The sequence below is a fragment of the Gracilinanus agilis genome, chromosome 2, assembly GCF_016433145.1.
Source record: "Gracilinanus agilis isolate LMUSP501 chromosome 2, AgileGrace, whole genome shotgun sequence".
NCBI classification, from domain to species: Eukaryota; Metazoa; Chordata; class Mammalia; order Didelphimorphia; family Didelphidae; genus Gracilinanus; species Gracilinanus agilis.
Window position 1 is genome coordinate 280,342,799 of NC_058131.1, and position 20,009 is coordinate 280,362,807.

Here is a 20,009-nt window from a genome sequence, read left to right on the forward strand (position 1 = left end):
CAGTCACTAGCCCTAGTACTCATTGATTGACTGACTTTAATAAGGAAACAAAACTGTATTTCATTTGTGAATAGATTTAAGATGATTTAGAAAACATTAAAAGAAAGGCTTTATGAGAAGTGTTTGTTCATTTATTACTCTATATAGGGAGATTTTGATTAAGGCAAATTTCATCATAGACATTAAAATGCTGAGATCTGATGGACATTCCTATTTGTGCCTTATAACTTGCCTTCTAGGCACCATCAAACCACTGCATTAGCCTTCTGTGATTCCTCTGTTTGTTGATTGTGAAGTGCAGCAATCCCCAATTTCTACTCCCAAAAGTTAGAAAATTAAACCATTAGCTCATCTATTACGTGCTTGAGGTCAAATAATTCTTTGGGCTTGTGTGTCAAACATTTTGGAAACAAGTAGATGGTGTTACAGGGCAAACGTGAATGAATAGAACCTATCCATAGTATGCCTCGTTTCAAGCTGCTGAGTTCCCTTTGGAAATGTAATAATGTGCTATCTAGAATGATGCAAGATATCATTCTTACCCATTAGAATCAAAAGTGCAGCTCCAAGAGCAGTGTAGTGGGAAAAGTTGAGTTCCAATACAATTTGGTAAGCCAAAGGGACACAAAGAGCCCCTGCTAGAGCTGGCAACAGGCGCAAGGACCACACTGGCACATTATTACTGTATTCTAGAAAAGATAATCAACTATCAGCACGGAGAATATAGCACAAATGACCTTAAAATATAGCAGGCATGTTTTCAAATGGAACAAGGGCTGAGTATACGCAAAAGCCAAAAGACAACTCATAGTCCTCATACAATAGAATAAATTCTCATGACAGAAGGAAGATGACTAGGGATCCTAATATCATTTACTATGCCTTTTCAGGAATACTCTCAATACTTCAGATTAACATTTCACTTAGCAAAAAACCCACATTGTCAAGTTTGAAAAAAGTTATCACCACTCCATTTTAGTTTGAGGAACATTTAATAAAGAATAAGCTGAAAATGAAAATTAGCCTTTACCTGCTCCAATTCTGTTCCATAAAAAATTTCCATCAAATCCTCCCAAATAACCTAAAATATAAGGATAATCCACCAATAAATATTTATTATTATTAAACATAATAATTGGAACTTATATAACACTTTGAAAAGTTTGCAAAGTATATGCACTGACTTGAAACTCATAACAACTATCTGAAGTATTACTTCAATTTTACAGATAAGGAAACTAAGTCACCTGAATTGTCTATTATCCAAGGTCTTAACAACTTGGTAATATCAGCAAACTTATGAGTGTGTATTCCCATGTATCCTCTATCACATAGTCTGGTCATCCAAATCCCAGAAGAAATTAAGCCCTGGTGATTTCTTTTTCCAGAGCATTCTAAATTACAATGAAAACTAAAATCAACATTATCTTTTCCTGTATGTTTTCTAATTAAGCATTTAGATATACAAACTTTAAAAACCACTAAGGATGCTCTTCTATTTGGCTTGTTACTAAACATTTATATTTTGTGGAAGAGGTTAAAGATAAATTATAGGTCTTATTTTGTCTTATAAATCTAGGCCCATGTTTTCTCTAGTGAAATCTTATAATCAAAATTGACAGCCCAGTGATTCCAAGGAGTTCTTTGATAAGATTTTTTTTTTTTTGTACTAGAAACAAAAGCTTTTAACTAACTTTTTACTCTCAGTTATTTTAATTTGTAAAAAGTCAATGTTTCAGAAGTAATGAATGGAGCATCTCCAGACCACTCTGACTCGTACTCCAACTTACTGGAATCTTTAAAAAGTATAGTGCATTTGNCTTTCCATCACTTCCCAATTAGAAATAGATTTTCCAGGTTGCTTCAATTGTGGAAGTGCCACACTAATTGTCATTTTTGTAATTGGCTTGAGGTACAATCCATATAAACTACAAAGTTCAACTGCTTCAGATGTATCATGAACTATCGTAGCAGCCGCCATAGCCAAAAGTTAAACCTGCTCTAGGAGTCTCTGACTCAGACTCTTCGGCAGTCGGAGGTTTGCTCCCCTGCATTCAACCCTCCCCCTGCCCCCCCAACCCTCCCCCAGAAACCGGGAGCGGCCCCACCCCCCGCCCCCCCAACAACACTTCCCTTTTCCCTTCCTTTAGCCACAGTTCTTCTTTGATAAGATTTTATAGGATATAAACCCTATCTCTCAGCTGTAACTCTGCCTTCAACCCTCAATTTTAAGGAAATAAGCTATCAGCTTCGAACTAATTTAAATTATTTAAATGAAAGGTTCTCAATTTATTTTACTGAAAGTGAAACACAGAATATTTCTTCCTTAACAAGAGAAAACTTGAGAAAGAAAAGCTTCAACTTTTTCTTAGATTCCAATATCAACAGATATTTTAAAACTATTGTCAAGGCTTACCTCCAAAAGCAAGCAACATGTGGCCAAGTGGAGGTCCACTACCATCCACAAAGAATACCTGCTTCATGTAAAGAGATACGAATTGCCCATAGTAGACTTCATCAAAACTGGAAAAATAAATTAAGAATTTTAATATTATATTAACCAGAAATCTCAAACTTATCTCATAATGTATTTGCACAATACAAAGTTTTGATGATGCTAGCTCCTCAATTATCGCTTATATTCATTCCATTCTATTTATACTATAACTAATCTAGTTAAGGCCCACATCGTCTTTTGACTAGATTACCTTAATAGTGTCCTAATTAATTTCTGTCTTCAGTCTCTATCCTCTCAACTGCCAAAATGAGGTTCCTGATACACTTCCTTGTATCAAAAAGCTTCACTGGCTTCCAATTACACTGAGGAGAAAATGCAAATTCCTGCTTGGCATTTAGAGTCCTTTACATTTTGGATCCAGTGCAGGAACTAGAACACCCCATGGTCTTCTTGAAATCCATGAAATTCACAGCTGTCTACAGACTTCTAAGACACTTCTTTTCTTTTCTCAGTGAATCAAAACCTGACTCACAGTCTATCTCTCCTTCTCTATTACTATCCTCAATACAAGGAGATTCCAACACACATCAATACTCCCTCAAATACCCTAACCTTTCAATTTTTCAGCTTACTTATTTCCTATAACCTACTCCTTTACTCCATTCTCAGCCACACAAAGACAGTCAAATACCTTTGATCTTATCATCACACAAATGTACCCACTCCATGTTCATAAAATATCTTCTGAAATATACTTCTCTGATAACATTCTATTAATTTTCCATCTCTTCTTCTGTCTTCTAATACCAAATTCTGCTCTTTGTTCACACCTTGATCCCCAATCCCTTTACCCTTCAGTTCTCTCCCAGACCCTTGCACTAACCATAATTCCCTCCTTTTCCCGTCTTGACCACTTACTTAGTGAACCAGTTCACACCACAGTGTTCTCTTCTCTTGAGTTCCCTGTCTTATTGTCAATTGTGTCCTGCCAAGCCCCAGCCTTAGATTTGTTACCTTCACTCCTACATATATGCTGCTAAAGAAAGGTAGGGACATTCTAACTGGGACCACTACAAATTTATAGCACATAAACTCAACTGGGCCTTTGCCATTCTTCTACATCTTCCTAATCAACTCACTCTCCCACTCTCCCTTCTCTTCTCTACATTTTTTTTATTCCCCTTAACCTCCCATGGCTCTCACCATTTTACTGAAAAAATTGGGGCCATTTCCTGTGAGCTCCTTCTTCTTTCCTCCTCATATTATCATATTATTCTGATACTTTCTACCACTCGCTACACTTTCATCCCTCTCAAATAAAGAGGTAGCTCTTCCTGACAAGGCTAATCCCTCTATCTATGCAAGTGATCCCATTCCATCTCTTCTCCTCTGCAGTTGTCATTCCCACTTTCGATTGTCTTCAGCCTTTCTCTTTCTATTGACCACTCACCTAGAGGCATGCCCAGGTCTCTCCAAACTTCAAAAAGGTCCTACTTAGACCAACCTCACTAACTATAGTCCCACATCTCTCCTGCCTTTTGTGACTACACTCCTGAAGCAGACCATCTATAATAGGTACCACTACCTCCTCTCTTAATTCGCTTCATTCTGGCTTCCAACTTCATCATTCAACTGAAATAGCTCTCTCAGAAATTACTAATTATCTCTTAATTGCCAAATCCAATGGCCTTTTCTTAATCCTCCTCCTTCTTGACCTTTCTGCTGCCTTGACTATTGTGGATCATCCTCTTCTCTTTGATAGTCTCTTCTTTCTAGGTTTTCAAGATACTAGTCTCTCCTATTTTACTGTTCCTTCTCAGGCTCCTATGCTGGATCTTCATCTAGGTCACATCTACTATCCATGAGAGTCCTAGAGGGCTCTGACCTAGGACCTCTTCTTTTCTCCTTCTATACTGCTTCATTAGTGATTTAATCAGTTCCCATGAATTCAATTATCTTCTCTATGCCAGTGATTCTCAAAGCATCAAATCCCTAACCTCTTTGTTGACCTCCAGGCTAGCTGGCAGACATCTTAAAATTCAACATGTTTGAAACTGAACTCATCTTCCCCCCCAAAACCTCTCTCCTCCCAAACGTATCTAACATTGTTGAAATAACTCAAGGTTCTAAATTTAGCTGTCATCCTTGACTCCTCATCATCTCTCATGCCATTCATATTCAATCTGTTGCCCAAGGCCTGCAGATTTCACCTTTGCAACATCTCTCATCTCTTTCTACCTTCTCTGATATTGCCATCATCCTGGAAGAGGTTCTCATTTCCTAACTCCTGAACTACTACAACAGACTACTGATTAAGAAGGAGTTAGATCAAGAGAAGGAAGTGATATAGAGAGGGAGGGAAAGAAGTAGAGGGAGAGGTAGGAAAGGGCAGAGCAGAGAAGAAAAGAGAGGGGTGGGTGAAAGGGTGAGAGGGGAAAGAGAGAAAGAATATGTTTGATGGAGGAATTAGTCAAAAAAGACTAGAGGATGAAATTAATTGAACATGTAAAAGAGCTAACCTTGGGTAATGGTCACCATAATAATAAACTAGAGAAAAGGAACAAAGAATAGAACATAATGGGTACTTAATAAATACTTCCTGAATGAAAGTAAATAAAATACTCTTGGATAAGGCTATTTTCTTTCCCATACTTAGAACTGTGCTGTGCTGAATTTTACACATTCTTGTTCTATATTTACAAAGTCTAGCTTATAGAACTAAACAGTTACTTCCTTAGGAATAAACCTATTGGTTTACTGTTATATAGCTGGACTAGGATTGTTTTAAAATTTTCAGTATGGGGGCAGCTGGGTAGCTCAGTGGATTGAGAGCCAGGCCTAGAGATGGGAAGACCTAGGTTCAAAACTGACCTCAGACATTTCCCGGCTGTGTGACCTTGGCCAAGTCACTTGACCCCTATTTCCTGCCCTTACCACTCTTCTGCTTTGGAGCCAATACACAGTATTGACTCCAAGATGGAAGGTAAGGGTTTAAAAAAAATTTTTTTTTTCAGTATACCTGCAAAAATGATACAATGACAAGTATAGTAATTTCCCATTATGAGGAACCCACCTTATGAATAATTTAATAAAAATCACTTCCAATAAAACAATAATCAGGAATAGTGGGGCCTTTGCTCAAAATAATAAAAAATATATATTTAAAACTGTCAACAAGTTAGCATCTGCAATGGTGATAAGTTAGAAGCCTTCCCAATAAGATCAGGAGTGAAGCAAGGATGCCCGTTACCACCAACTATTATTTAATATTGTACTAGAAACACTAGTGGTAGCAATTAGAGAAGAAAAAGAAATTGAAGGGATTTTAAAGTAGACAATGAGGAAACTAAACTGTCATTCTTTGCAGATGATACGATGGTATACTTAAAGAATACTAGAAAATCTACTAAAAAGCTAGTGGAAATAATAAGTTTAGCAAAGTTGCAGGATACAAAATAAATCATCAGCATTTCTATATATTTCCAACAAAACTCAGCAGCAAAAATTAGAAAGAGAAACTCCATTTAAGATCACTCTAGACAATATTACGTATTTGGGAATCTATTTACCAAGCCAAACACAGGAATTATATGAACACAATTACAAAACACTTTTCACACAAATAAAACTAGATCTAAGCAATTGGAAAAACATTAATTGCTCATGGGTAGAATGAGCTAATATAATAAAAATGGCAATCCTACCTAAATTAATTTCATTATTCAGTGCCATACCTATCAAACTACCCAAAAACTTTTTTATGGAATCAGAAAAAATTATAACAAAGTTCATATGGAAGAACAAAAGATCAAGAATATTAAGGAAGCTAATGAAAAAAAAATGTGAAGGATGGAGGCCAAGTAGTATTACTTCTTAAACTGTACTATATAGCAGTGATCATCAAAACAATATGGTACTGGCTAAGAGACAGAAGCGTGGATCAATGGAATAAACTTGGGGTAAATGACATCAGCAAGCTAGTGTTCAATAAACCAGAAAATCCCAGCTTTTGGGACAAGAACTCATTATATGACCAAAACTGCTGGAAAATTAGAAAACAGTATGGGAAAAATTAGGTTTAGATCAACATCTCACACCCTATACCAAGATAAATTCAAAATGGATAAATGACAAATATAAAGAGTAAAATCATAAATAAATTAGGAGAAATAGAATATTATACAGATCTATGGTAAAGGAAGGAATTTAAGATCAAGCAAGAGACAGAGAACATGTAAAATGTATAAAAGAAGATGCAAAATGAATAATTTTGAGTATATTAAATAAAATTGAGTAAATTAAATTAAAATATTAAATTAAAAATTTTGTACAAACAAAACCAATTCAACCAAAATTAGAAGGGAAGCAACAAACTGGGAAAAAATTTTTATAACAAAACTCTCTGACAAAGGTCTAATTTCCCAAATATATAAGGAACTAAGTAAAATTTACTAAAAAATCAAGCCATTCCCCTTAACACTCTCAATTATGGGATGGCAACCAGAATGCCCAGAAAGATGAAAAAAAATTTTTTTTCAATATATCAAATTCTACTTATCATTGTTCTATATCTATAAGATCTGATCTGAAGAATTGATACTGGCTTATGGACAAACTGGTCCTGATCCTCCCTTCAAAGATATAAACTGAGAATCTTTTCTTCTCTTTAACATTTTTTAAAAAGCATTTTTTGCAAAGTCCTGAAACATATGCAATCTATTTTGGCTAAATTTTGGAAGTTGAGAAATGCAAGAAGTTGGCTTACACTACTGCCCGTGGATAAGACAATTTCCACAGTCGACTCAACAAAGCCATCACCGTCAGAGCCACTAAATTCAAGTTGATCTCTGCAGTTACAACAACAGGGCGCTTCAAAAATATAAACATCCTGTGAGAAAGTAGATTGAACACCCTGTAAAGTAGAAAGAAACAAGCCACAGTCACCAAACTGGAACCTATGACCAAAGGACTGGAACCTAAAGAAAATGTTCTTTAATGGAAACATATATGATTAGTACAATTGTACTAAAAATATAGTACCACAGTGAGAAACATGTCACTTTGGGTATGTCCCTTTCTCTAGCAGTTTCCTACTCTATAAAATATGAAGTTCAACTATCTATAAGGTCCCTTCTAATTCTAAAATTCCATATGCTTTGATTACAGGGTCATACAAAATTGAAATATAGCCTGATGTCATGGATAGAGGGCTGTCGGTGGAGATGGAAAGACATGGGTGAGTCCTACCATTGTCCCTTAACCTCTCAGAGACAGATAAATAAGACTATAAACTTACAAATGAATTTCCATCTGCATTTATGAAGATGCACTGTGTAAAATGTAAAATCCTTTAGGGCTAGAAATGTTTAGCCTTCTCCCTACCAGGATTAGTGCAATGCTGGACACAGAGTAGGAAGTTTGCACATGAGGGATTTCTCCACATGTATGAAATCATTGCTACAAACCAAGGAGAAAAATGACAGGATCAAACAGAAGGAATTGTTACAAAGGAAGGGGCATTTAGGTTAAAAGTCAAAAAATGTGTGTTCTCATTCTGGCTCTGCCACTTAAAATGCTTATATTTCATCAGTATGAATGGCAGATAACTACTTTTATTTCTTTTAGTAGTAGTAGGTGGGTATGAGTTACTATATAGCTAGTCTTCTATTGAGATGATGTCTGCTGGCAAAATAGCTCCTCAGTCAGTTCCTCGCTGATCAATAATTGAGGCATTCCCAGTTTGGTAGGAATTGTCAGAACTTGTGCTTTGCTGGCTTGGCCAGGGTAACCAGTGAGATTATGCACAGGAGTGGGACTTTAATTAAGTCATAACAGCTGATTGCTGTCTTCTATATGTTGTTTTAAAAATACTTTATACAACCCTTGATCCAAAACACCAGCCAGGTAGGGTGTGGTAGGTAGGCTGTGCAAAGATTATTATCCCTATTTTACGGATATAGTCAGATAAAGCCTGAAACAGAGAGCTGACCTCTAATTCCTGCCTCTGACCCTGGGCAAATCACTTAATCTTTCAATGGTTAGACAAAACAGGGATTCTTAAGTGAATGGATATTTCCAGAATTTTGCAACATTAATATTCTATTGGTGACATTTCTGTTTTGTGATTTCCGGTGTTGACAAAGCCACCGACCTTAATAATGAAAGGAAATTCTAAATTTTACTTGGGGGGGGGGGGGGTTTAGTAAAGATAAGGAAACAACTTGGTTCTCCTACCGAACCGCCCCACCACCCGAAACCTATGCAAGACTCAGTGGCCCCAGGTGAAGAACCCCTCCCTGCTCCAATCTTGTCAAGGGCTAGGAAGGTGCCAACCTGCGCTGGTCAAGAGTGTGCCTTCCCCGGGGAGCTCCCTAAGCCAATGAAATCATTAGGTCCCGGTGCCTGCAGATGAGGAAACTGAGGTTCGGAAGTGCCTTGACCCGAGGGATCACCAGCTGGTGAATGGTGGAACCTGCCTCAGACGCTGACGAGCGACAGCTGCTGCCGACTTCCAGCGAGCCTCCGAGCACGCCGCCCCACGGGCTCTTTTGGACCAGGCGTTTCTCCTCTCTGTGCCTCACTTTCCCCCTCTGGTCAGCGAGGGGGTCTGGCTGCAGCGATCTCTACCATCCGAGATGCTGCGACCCTCCGACCGAGTGATTTGGCGCGCAGAGGGCGAGGCTGGCCTTAAAATCAACCGTGAGTACATTTAAAATGAAAATCACCGAGCTAGGAAGGGCCTTAGGCTTGGCTTTGGATTTGACTCCCTGGTCCGCGATCTCGCTAGCTCCACAACGGAACCCCATCAGAGTAGAGGATACACTACACTGGGATCCAGGCTCGATTAGGTGCGCCTGCTATGACGCCCAACCGCAGCGAAGCGACAAGTCACGTGTGCATCGCGCTTTGAGCGTATTCGTTCTGACCCCGCATTTGAGTGGATGTCGTCCATCGCGCATGCACACAGACAGCCAAGTTTCTCACCCTCCAACCTCCTAGATTGGAAGTCGGTTTATTCGTCATCCCGTCCCCGTGACTGGGGAAGAAAGTACATGGCGCATGCCCATGGGAAAGCGGTTGTTTGATGCCTGTCCTTGGGGACGGAAGTTTCCTTTGATTTCTTCCATTGGTTTTCCTTACAGCAGTTTTACAGGCCCGCTTGCAAGTAGGGAAGAAGCCTAACCTCATCTTTGAATTTTTGACAGAGTCCCTGCCTGTAATTTGTACTGTTCTAAGTTTATCTTATTTAAGCTGACCTGATCCGTTAACGACCTAAAGCAACATGCATTCATTGAGCAATCTCTACTGGATGCTAGCTAGGCATGGTGCCAAATTCATTTTCTGAAGAGATCTTACCCCCAATAATTACCACCCTCGCCCCGCGCCCCCCCCCCCCCCAGCTTTGTCCAAAACGTGGCTATTGAGTGCAGGTCAAACGGAAATTGCCATTATTAACAAAGCAGGGAGTGGTTTTATTTTGATCCCTTTTATCTGCTGTAGTGTTGGGTTCCAGGGTAATGCACAACATGAACAGCAGCTGTTCCTATCACTATGTGAACATAAGAAATAGGAACTTTATCCAAGGCCCTAATACTTTTATATTGGCATGAATACAGAATAAATTCATAAGGTTATGTGAGATCCTTCCTATTAGGGATGATACTTTTTTCCCCCATGGAGAGAATTTCATGGCTTGTCTCCCACAGTGAAGTAAAAATCCTTTGTTTTACTGTGCTGAAAGTAAAAGCTAACCAAACACAAGTATACATGATTTTCTCTTGGCATTTAAATAGATCCCTAAATTCTTAATATGCACAAAGAATTTACAGATCAGCCACTGAAGGGACTTAAAGGAAAAAATCAAGCTGTCTCACCAAGCAAAAATACCAAAACAAATTACACAAAATTTGAGAAAGCAAATATGCTTTATTTTTAAAATTTTTTTATTTAAATAAGGAGAATTCTTTCATATGGAAAGAGCTAATACAATCACATATTTGAAAGGAGAAACAATAGGTACTGAAACGGAGGGAAAGGGCAAGAGAGTGCCACCACTGGCCTGGTGATTCCGTGATTCTAGTTTCCCATCCAAGTTAAAATAGTTTCCAAAAAATAATATATAAACAGCTTGCACATTACATTTTTATCCATCGTCTGCCCTTTCAAATATCTGGTCTACATGAAAAGACAAAGAGAGGAAAGGCCAAAAAACAAAACAAAAAAAAAAACCCAAACAAAATCTTTTACTATACAGGGCATGAGGTTAAAAGCTTTAAGGAGTACAATATCCCCAATATAAACAGTGAATGTCATCCATTGAACCTAAATGGGTTTCCACTAACAGGTGCCTCCGCATGCTAATGTGACCATAAGTCACTACTACCATTTTCAGGGCCATACTAGGGTTCGTGAGGGAATTTAGGAGAAATGAGGCAACCACTAGATGTTCTGAGGAGCCAGGGAAATCACTGTAGTCATATATACTGCCAGTAAAAGTAGGAACAGCTGGTTAGGTGACCATCAGATTTTCACATACACCATTTTTATCTTTTTGTTCTAAATGAATTAAAATTATTTGAAACGCAAACCAATCCATTTATCCTCGGGTCACACCAATGAGTTGGGAAGGCTCCCTTTCCTGATTACTGTATTTCCCATTCCATTAGAAAATGTAACAAAAGGAAACTTCAGTGTCACTGGCTTTCAGAAGTAAATTACAAAACATTGTATTTGAGCTTACTCAGTGATAAGCGCAAAAAAAAAAAAAAAAAAAAAAAAAAAAAAAAAAAAAGGAAGGGGGAAGAGATGTATGGAATGGGAAGCAAACATGCACCAGCTTCCTTGCTTACTGAGGAAGGAAGCCAGCAAGCAGTGAGGAGTGGCTGGACCACAGGGACCTATTGTGTGCCTGGAAAAACTTGCCACACACTGACAGTGCATTTGTATGTAATTTTTATGACACCCAAGTTTACAATAAACATACACTGTACAACATACTACCTCATTACATACAGCCCATAGCTATAGTAAGAGTCTAAAATTTGCAGTAATCATCTAGAAGGCAGATGTAGGAGTGCAGAAAGGTCAACATCTAGCTGTTGGGCATAATTGATATCCAAATTTTAAAATGATACCTGAAATGTCCTCAAATGTGGCTTGGCAATGGTTGTGAGGAAAAGATCTTTTAGTTTCTGAAAATAGAAACCACATCTTCTGTCTGTACATCTGAGCATATACTATCATCCGTTGTGTTTTTCCCCTAAGATGAAACCTAAAGCCAGAGTTCAGTAATGCCAAACTTAAAAAGAACCTGACAAGAAAGGAAACCAGACTTTATGTAGCTGATAAACAACTAGTCACTGGATGGACAACATACTACAATTACACAAATACATACTCTGGACCTTTGCTTAATCAGGTAGATGACAGAGTGGCAAAACAGGACTTTCTAAGACCACTTGTGGAGCAACCTGGTTTCCCCTTCTCCTCATGCAACCTGCACTTTATCAATAACTGAGGCTCCATGACCAAAGCAACTCTTAATAAGCAAAGATTCAGTGAGTTAATTCTGAACCCTCACCACAGTAGCAAAAAAGTTAAAATCCACAATTACATAAAAGAAACTGTAGTTTTGTTTTGTTATTGTTGTTTTTTTAATGTGTAATCTGCTGTTCCCTCTAGGGAATTGATAAGACCCCAGGAGAAGCCTTTGAATACATCTGCACTAGAAGAATAGGAATTCAAATCACCAGGACTAGAAGTCATATTACCTGGAGCTTTAGCTCTAAAACCACACAACAGGAAGAGGGATATTGCACCTTAAAATGTTTCTGCACTAAAAACCGCTTTCTATCAGACAATGGGACAGGGGAGCAGGGAGGCCTATCACTGTCCCTTAAAAAGTCTGACTTTAAATCTGTATCTTAGAGGAGAAAAGAAACCGCAGCTGAACAGTCACACAGTGGTGGTGAATGCAATGAAATTCACATGCAATTTCTTGGCCTTTCCTGCACAGAATAATTCAGACATTATATATAAATAGAGCAGTGAAACATTTACTTTTTTTTTTTCACCTAGACCTACAACATCAAATACGTATAAATAAATTCTAGTGTTTTAGGGGAGTAAAAGAGAAAAAGGTAGGGGAACAGGTGACCTTGTTGCCTTGCTTTTCCTTTTCTCAAACAGGAAGTACTGTTATTTTGATGGCATTATATGCCTGAGGGATGTAATATTTCAGAGTCAACTCTGTAATAGCATTTAGGACTGTCATGTATAATAGTATATAATGAAAGAATATTTTTTTTCCATTTTGATAAGTAAAAGTAGTAGTGTGCACCTAAATCTGGTGTGAATAGATTTAAACGAAGTCTTTAAATTTGTGTGGCCTTAGCTGACAGCCCTGGAATAAGGGCATCTCAGCATTGACCATGGTCTGGGATAGCAGAGGGAGAAGTAATAAAGGTAGAAGACTCTTCGTATGCTCACACAAGCTCCAAGCATAGGGGAAGAGAAGGAAAAGTAGATGATGTATGTATGGGGCAGGCCAATGCTGGGTTGATCCAACAATAGAGCTTTCTTTGGAGAACAGGCTCCTGGGATAAGGCTGTTGGGAATGAGAGAAAAATAGTCAAGCTGGTGTAAGTAAGATCTGAGAGAGGCAGGTTGGTGAAGGTTATGGAAAAAAGAAAGGATTCTTAACCAAATTTCCCTGCCCCCAGATGTCACTGAGTACAAGACATAATGACACTCCACTATAGTTATAACCATCCTCAAAATAACAAGGAACTGAGAAAGCAATTTAGCAGTTCTGTAAGGGTTTACGTTTTCCTACATTCCATGAGGGACAGAGGAGACGCCATTATTTACTTATGTGGGGAGATGGCGTGAAAAACTATGGCTACTGTATAAACATCCACATTTATACATCTAGCTTGAAACTTCAAATGCATTCCTATAAAACCCTGGAGGACCTAAATCTCATAACACCTGATGGTCTCCTCTGCAATGTACCATCATACAAAAGTCTTCTTAGGGACCACCTGCAAGTATCAGATAGTTGTCACTCCAAATCAGCAAATGGCTGATTGGTCATCGGAAGAGCATGAGAAAAAAAATTTAATTTCCTCTTCCTAACCTGTGGGTGACAGAACCACAGTTTTTTCTCATTGCCTTTAAAAAAAAATAAAAACATAGCTTGCAGAGACATTTAGCTGAAGGTGGTTCAGCTGACTTAAGATATGGTCCAGTTTCCAGAGAATCCCATACTCCCTCTGAGATTAGAAAATCAGCCCTGTAAATCATGCTCAGCTTGAGACCCAGACTCTGGCTGCTAATAGGGGAAAAAAATAGTGATGACCTTTGAGACACTTGCTGTAGAGTCTAGGTTTCATATGATTCAGGAGTAGTCTAGGTCTGCTTTGCTGAGGGAAGAAAAAGACTTACAATTGCCTTGGAGACCATACATTTTTGCTAAAAGACTGAAAAAAAAAATTGTGTACCATTACTGTTATGCAGATCAATTCCCACTGTTTTTTTTTTTTGTTTGTTTGTTTGTTTGTTTTTTAAAGTGACGAGCTCTACAGAGAAGACAGGAAAACACAGAAGGACCAGAGGCCACTTTGGGAGAAGCAGCAAAGGGAGTAGTAAAACTCAGAAAAGAAAGTAAGTGCACGTATATATTAGCCCAGAGGGGCAGGATGATGGAAAGAATTGGCCTACAAAACACCGAGACTGGTACAACTATAAGAAGCTGCCAGAGGAACCTCATGGGTCAGCTCTTCTCATTCATGCATGGGGAAAAGTTTGGATAACTCCAATGAGTTAGGAAATCCATGATTTATCTCTAGCTGTCTTGGGAGGCAGTCTCTCAACTAGATTCAGATGGACTCATGCATCTCCCTCCTGCTGAAAACAGCATCCTGTTTCTCTGGGCAACAAACTTCCTACAGTAACCAGGACAGGAGTCAAGATCTGATCATTCATTACATCAATCCATCTTATGCCTTAGTTAAAATTCATTTCTAGTGAGAATCAAAAATGCCATATTACCAAATGCCTTAAGAGTTCTCCATTTCTTTTTTGCAAATAATCTCAAGGGAAACAAGAAGGGGAAACAATGGTTTTAGAGTCAGTTCTTAAGGTAGCATTGCAACATATAAAGTGAAGGGGAGAGGTTAAAGGAAACTATTTTGATTAGAACTGATGGATGGGAAGGAGCAGAAAGAACATTTAAATGTTTTGTTATACACATAGCTTGTTTTTTTGTTTTTTTCCTTCGTAAAAACCTCAGCTGCCTTTTAAAATGAAAAGCTTCAAACTAAAATGCCCCTGCTATTATCATATTCCTGTGCCTGGGTATCACTCTGCTGCAATAAAGATTTGGGAAGAGAAGGCTGCCACTGCTTAATGAGCTGTATGACAGCACAGAGCAAAGGGAGAGGGGGAACTGGGAGGTGAACCTGCACTGCACAAACAGTTTGAGCCACTCAACAGTCATAGTAGGGAATGAAGGATGGGATGGGGGCAGGGTTGAAGGGATCATTTGCCTGTTTTGTTATTAAAGCAAGCAGGTCAATGTCATATCCATGGTTGGAAGAAAAGGGGATGGGGGGGAGGGAGTGATGGAGGAAGGGAAGGAGATCTGAAGATGTCACTTGAGTCAAGTCAAAGTCAAGTTGTTGGATGATGGATCAGCAAGATCTCCAAGCATCCAGTTGTGTAAGGACAGCGGCGGTGCTGTGTATGAGCTGGCATGGCAGGCATCAACAGGCACTCCTAGGCCTTGCTCTCCTCTACTTTCACCGCCTGAGGTTTGATTGCTCCAGTTCGCTTCATCTGTGTGGCAGAGGCTGACTCCTGCAATTTCACAGTTCCCAGGCTGGGTTTATTTTCATCCACTCGTTTTGCCTTGGGACAATCAAAAAGAGAGGAAATTAAGCTTAATAAGGCGAACTCCTTTTAATTAATATAAAGATCCCACCATCCCCCTTCCTGATGTAGGGCTGCAAAGAAAGAACTAAGTGATCCATACTTGAGCTGAAGTGCTAGATTTAAAAGTACTGGCTGATTACTATCTAGTTCCCTTCCAAAGAACTTTTAGCAGATTGATCTGGGGAGAGTGTAGTGATGAACTGAATTTGTTTTGAGAAATACAGTAAAAAATGAGGTTTTATGAACTGTTGATTTACCAAGCCAACAGCTTCTTTTCAATTCATGACATTATGCATCTCATGCATCCTTCAAAGAGACCTTCTTATACCCCACCAGACTTGTGAACCCCTTTCCACTGTGATTAAGGTGGGAGAGAAAGAAAAAGAAAAGACAATCCAGCCACTGTTAAAAGCAGGCTTACTCAAAGGATCACAAATAAAAGTTGGAAGGGACCTATAGAGGTCATTAAGTCAAGCTCTTTCTTTTTACAGATGAAGAAAATGAGGCCAAGAAAGGTAAAGCAGCTTGTCTAGTGTCACTCAAGTTCCAATGGGCAGACAGAAGATTTGAACACAAATCCTCCAATTGCAAATCCAGCCCTCTTTTACTCTACTATGCTGCCTCTCACGTTTACTCTGAAAGATATTTTCAGCAACACATTTATTACTCCTCAAGCTATATAACCAAGAAGTAACTGTCTAATTTATCAAGTGTACCCCCCAAGGCCAACAGTCAAACAATGAGCCCTCATAATGAATATTCCAGGATTCTAAAGATCTACTTGTAATTCTATTAAAAATATTAGCTAATCTTATATAATTGTAGCTAACCTTAACTATGTCCTCTTCTTATTCCCAAAGAGCAGTTCTTATTGGGGGGGGGGGGGGAAGAAAGCCTAGAAAGTTAATTCTATTCAAACCAAGAGGTTGCTTCAAAACATCTGGTGAAGTGACTAATTTTGTTGTTTTTGTTGTTATTCAGTCATGTCCGATTCTTCATGAGCCCATTTGGGATTTTCTTAGCAAAGATACTGGAATGGTTTGCCATTTCCTTTTCCAGCTCATTCGACAAATGAGGAAACTGAAGCAAAAAGGATTAGGTGACTTGCCCAGAGTCACACAACTAGTATGTGTGTGAGGCTAGATTTGAACTCAGGAAGAGGATTCTTCCTGGGCCATCAATATGTCCATATGAAGGGCCAAATAGGGGTGAATAAAAATCCACACGTGGAATGTTTTCTTGGACTTTCTTTGGTCCTATGTGCTTTAAGAATAATAGTCCAGTATAATGGTAAAAGTAGTAATGTTCTTTTTCTTGCAAAATGGGAAAACTTAATTCCATCTAGTCTTAGCACCCAAACAATGACTGACTCTCTCTGTCTCTGTCTCTCATTCTCTCTCACACACAAAACGTGTGTGCACACACATACACACATGATACCACTAAAGCTGACACACAAATCTAACAGTCTTCCAGAGTGCCTTTCTTCACACAAAGAGCTCTACATACTTATAAACATTATATTTCAATGGCATCACTCTTACAAGAAGGTTTAGCATCTTCCCTTTTTCTGGCAGGGAAGGAAGAGCCTGAGGCCTAGAAAAAGAAGTAGCTCAACCAGTATCAGGGGCAGAGATAGGAAGAGAAGCCAGACACAGCCTGACTACCAATCCCATGTTCGAACCTCCTACACATTCCTCCTTTTAAAAAAGGAGTATTCTCAATAAAATGAAATATTCCCCTCTCTTTGGGCACTTGGAAAAATGCCTAAGAGTACAGGACGAGATCTGGAAAGCCATCTTCTACCTGTTGAACGTAGTGTCCCTGCACAGAGCCCATGTTAACTGCTGGTCCAGATGGCTTCCCACTGGGGCTAGCAGAGCTAGGCCTGAAAAAACCAAAGGGAGTGGTTGAGAATACACAGAGTATCACCACAAAAATGGAACAAAAACCTAGTATATGGAGGAAGCATGAACAAAGGTCCTCTTTGGCCAGGGGCATCTGGACCCATCTGGGCAGTCTGCAGAACACATAGATGAAAAATTTAAGGTCTAAGGCAATAGAATGAATGGTGCTAAAAACCAGAAAAGGTGTTCTAAGGACAGAAAAGGCAGAGAAGCATATGGGCAATAATTCTCAACTAAGGAATTGTAACCTTAGTATCTAAAACAGATCTCAAGAAACTATGAGATATACAAACACACTATGTATATAGAAGTGAAGCTCAACAATAGGACTAATGATTGACATTCCTCTGATGTGTTGTGTAATGGTCTATGTAAACAGAAACATCAGAAGACACCCATTTAAAATGAGGTTTTCTTGGTATTTTTGCTTAACCCAATTACTAAATTAACAATTTCTTGAACTAATGTCTGACAATAGTGAATTTAAGCTACAACAAGTATTGGTGTAGATAACCTTTAACTGAAAAACAAAAACAAGATACCAAAAATTTAATTTAAAGAATGGAATGCTACAGAAATACCTACCTTCTAACTCTACCTAAAGCAACTAAAGGAAGGTAGATAATGAAATAAAAATTTCCAAATACTCCAAAGGAGATACCAGAATGCTATACCTCCAACACAGAAACCAAACAGAAATATATAGGTCCAGCTTAAGATACTCCTTTCCCCCACCTCCAGACATTTACAGAAAGTCAATATATTTGTACTGCTGTACTTTTGTTACCTCCATATGGATCACTCCTCTCTCCCCCTTCACACCCAAGTTAGGGAGTTGTCATAGGTTCAGAAGGAATTAAAAAAGCCAGCTTGCTCTTATTTGGGGATAATTATGCACAATACTCGAAAAAGTGCCCTCCCAGAAGCATAAGTGGTTATTCATGGTAAGAAGATATAAATGAGAGGCAATTCCCCTCTCAGTAAAATAAATCTTCTATTTCTAGACTTCTTATTCTATATATAGACTGTTCCTCACTTTTTAGCAAAAATTAAGCATTTTCCACCTTTACTACCCAAGAAATTCTTCAACTCAATATTATTCTTTTGGATGATCAAACTACTAAGACTTTTCACATCTCTAGTTATGACTGACTAATGCCATCTGAAACACCAATTGTAAAGCACAGAAACTTTATATACAATTTTGTAAAAAAGAAAAAACTCTCAATGAAGGGCATTTTATTAATGCTCTAACTTAACTTCTTCTGGGATCCCAAATACAATATTTAAGCCACCCAGTGTTTTCCCACTAGCTAGTGTTTAATCATACCAGAGTGTTTAGTTGTTCAGGATGTGACAACCATAGCTTCTTTACCTGTAGGTCTGTGGTGATGGAACAGACCCTCCAGAAGGGATGTTCTGTTTACCGTCAGCGAAGTGAAATCCCTTCATCTCCATCTGAGAGGACTAAAGGAGATGGAGAGGTAAGAATCCATCATGTGACAAAACAAGGGAGACAGCTCAGCCCTTGTAGTACTATATCAACAGGGACAGAGAGGGGCTTCTTTGTATACAATAAATACTAGGCTTCCTATAGAGGTCACACTTTGGAGTTAAATGAACATTCATAAACTCTAGGGATTAAAAATTAAAGATTTCTTAGAAACAGGAACAACAATGTAGTTGACACTTAGAAACAAGTAAATGACCAGAAAGCTCAAATCTTAAGATATTTTCTCTACCTGGTCTCAGTTGTTAATAAAATCCAACAATGATATTTTCTCTAAAACCACAGACCACAATCTGATTTAGAGTCATTCTTTACCTCTCTGCTGGTAGGAAGGACAGAAGGCTGGGATCCAGGTGGAAGGATTCTTCGGGGAGCTCCTACAGAGAGATTCTGCCCTTGAGGCAACTGAATGGACTGTGGCAAAATCAATGGCTGCTGACCAGAACCATAGCGAGGCAAAGGTAGCTGAGAGCCAGGCAATGGCATCGTTAACTGCTGAAAAATATTGGGTATTCACTCACAATGGACGGTATTAAAGAGTTAGGTTTAGTATTAATAGTATTAAAATTACTACTGTAGTAATATTAAATATAAATATGTACTTATATGTAATACTATTATTTTTAAGTATTTAAAAATAGCATTAAAAATACTAGAATTGTCTGCTCTTCTTATTAAGCCCGTCTAAAAATGTTTATAAACATACCTGCTGCTTATACATATAGATATAAAATAGCTATAAAAACTGTCTATGTGTATATATTTCCCTTCTTCAGATTTCATTTCTGTTTTCTTTCGTGTAGACTAAGCCTGGTACCACTAACCAATTTCTAATTAGCTGACTGTTCCGATAGAGATATAAAAGCCTCCGTTGCTGGGTCATTAGCAGGGTTTCGCTTCAGTGGCATAAAAATGAGTTAAAATTGGACTCTGGGAATCGATGTTAAGTAAGAGACACTGCAGAAGCATGAAGCATTCTGAAATTCAGTGTGACACTGGCAAATATCCCAAGAAGGGCTGATGGTTTCTGAAAGCTTGGTTTTTTTTTTCCCTTTTATAAACAGAAAATATTACATATGGCTAAATCCTAGAAAGATTTCATCTACTGCTGTATATTCCAACACTAACAATTCAATGAAAATGAACCTGATGGTATGTTAGGTTTCTTTTTAATCAACAATTTCCTGAATCTTATGTAGAC

At 38.4% G+C, this 20,009-nt stretch overlaps 2 protein-coding genes across 7 annotated transcripts in view; both read right to left on the bottom strand.

Annotated features, from left to right (window-relative positions):
• The window catches only part of POMT1 (protein O-mannosyltransferase 1), a 46,574-nt gene extending 39,229 nt beyond the window's left edge, over positions 1-7,345 (bottom strand). For all 3 annotated transcript variants that reach the window (XM_044663966.1, XM_044663965.1, XM_044663964.1), the window contains exons 1-4: positions 7,224-7,345; positions 2,417-2,523; positions 1,031-1,081; positions 543-689 (exon numbers count right to left, since the gene is read on the bottom strand). In XM_044663966.1, coding sequence (XP_044519901.1) covers positions 543-689; positions 1,031-1,081; positions 2,417-2,523; positions 7,224-7,345 — 427 coding nt within the window. The remainder of the gene's footprint in view (positions 1-542; positions 690-1,030; positions 1,082-2,416; positions 2,524-7,223) is intronic.
• A 3,910-nt stretch (positions 7,346-11,255) lies between these two features.
• PRRC2B (proline rich coiled-coil 2B) overlaps positions 11,256-20,009 on the bottom strand; it is a 52,975-nt gene continuing 44,221 nt past the window's right edge. For 2 of the 4 annotated variants that reach the window (XM_044663971.1, XM_044663970.1), the window contains exons 28-31: positions 19,124-19,300; positions 18,674-18,765; positions 17,198-17,279; positions 11,256-15,367 (exon numbers count right to left, since the gene is read on the bottom strand). In XM_044663971.1, coding sequence (XP_044519906.1) covers positions 15,236-15,367; positions 17,198-17,279; positions 18,674-18,765; positions 19,124-19,300 — 483 coding nt within the window. In that variant the 3' untranslated portion in view covers positions 11,256-15,235. The remainder of the gene's footprint in view (positions 15,368-17,197; positions 17,280-18,673; positions 18,766-19,123; positions 19,301-20,009) is intronic. The other 2 variants (XM_044663973.1, XM_044663972.1) reach the window with 1 other exon arrangement.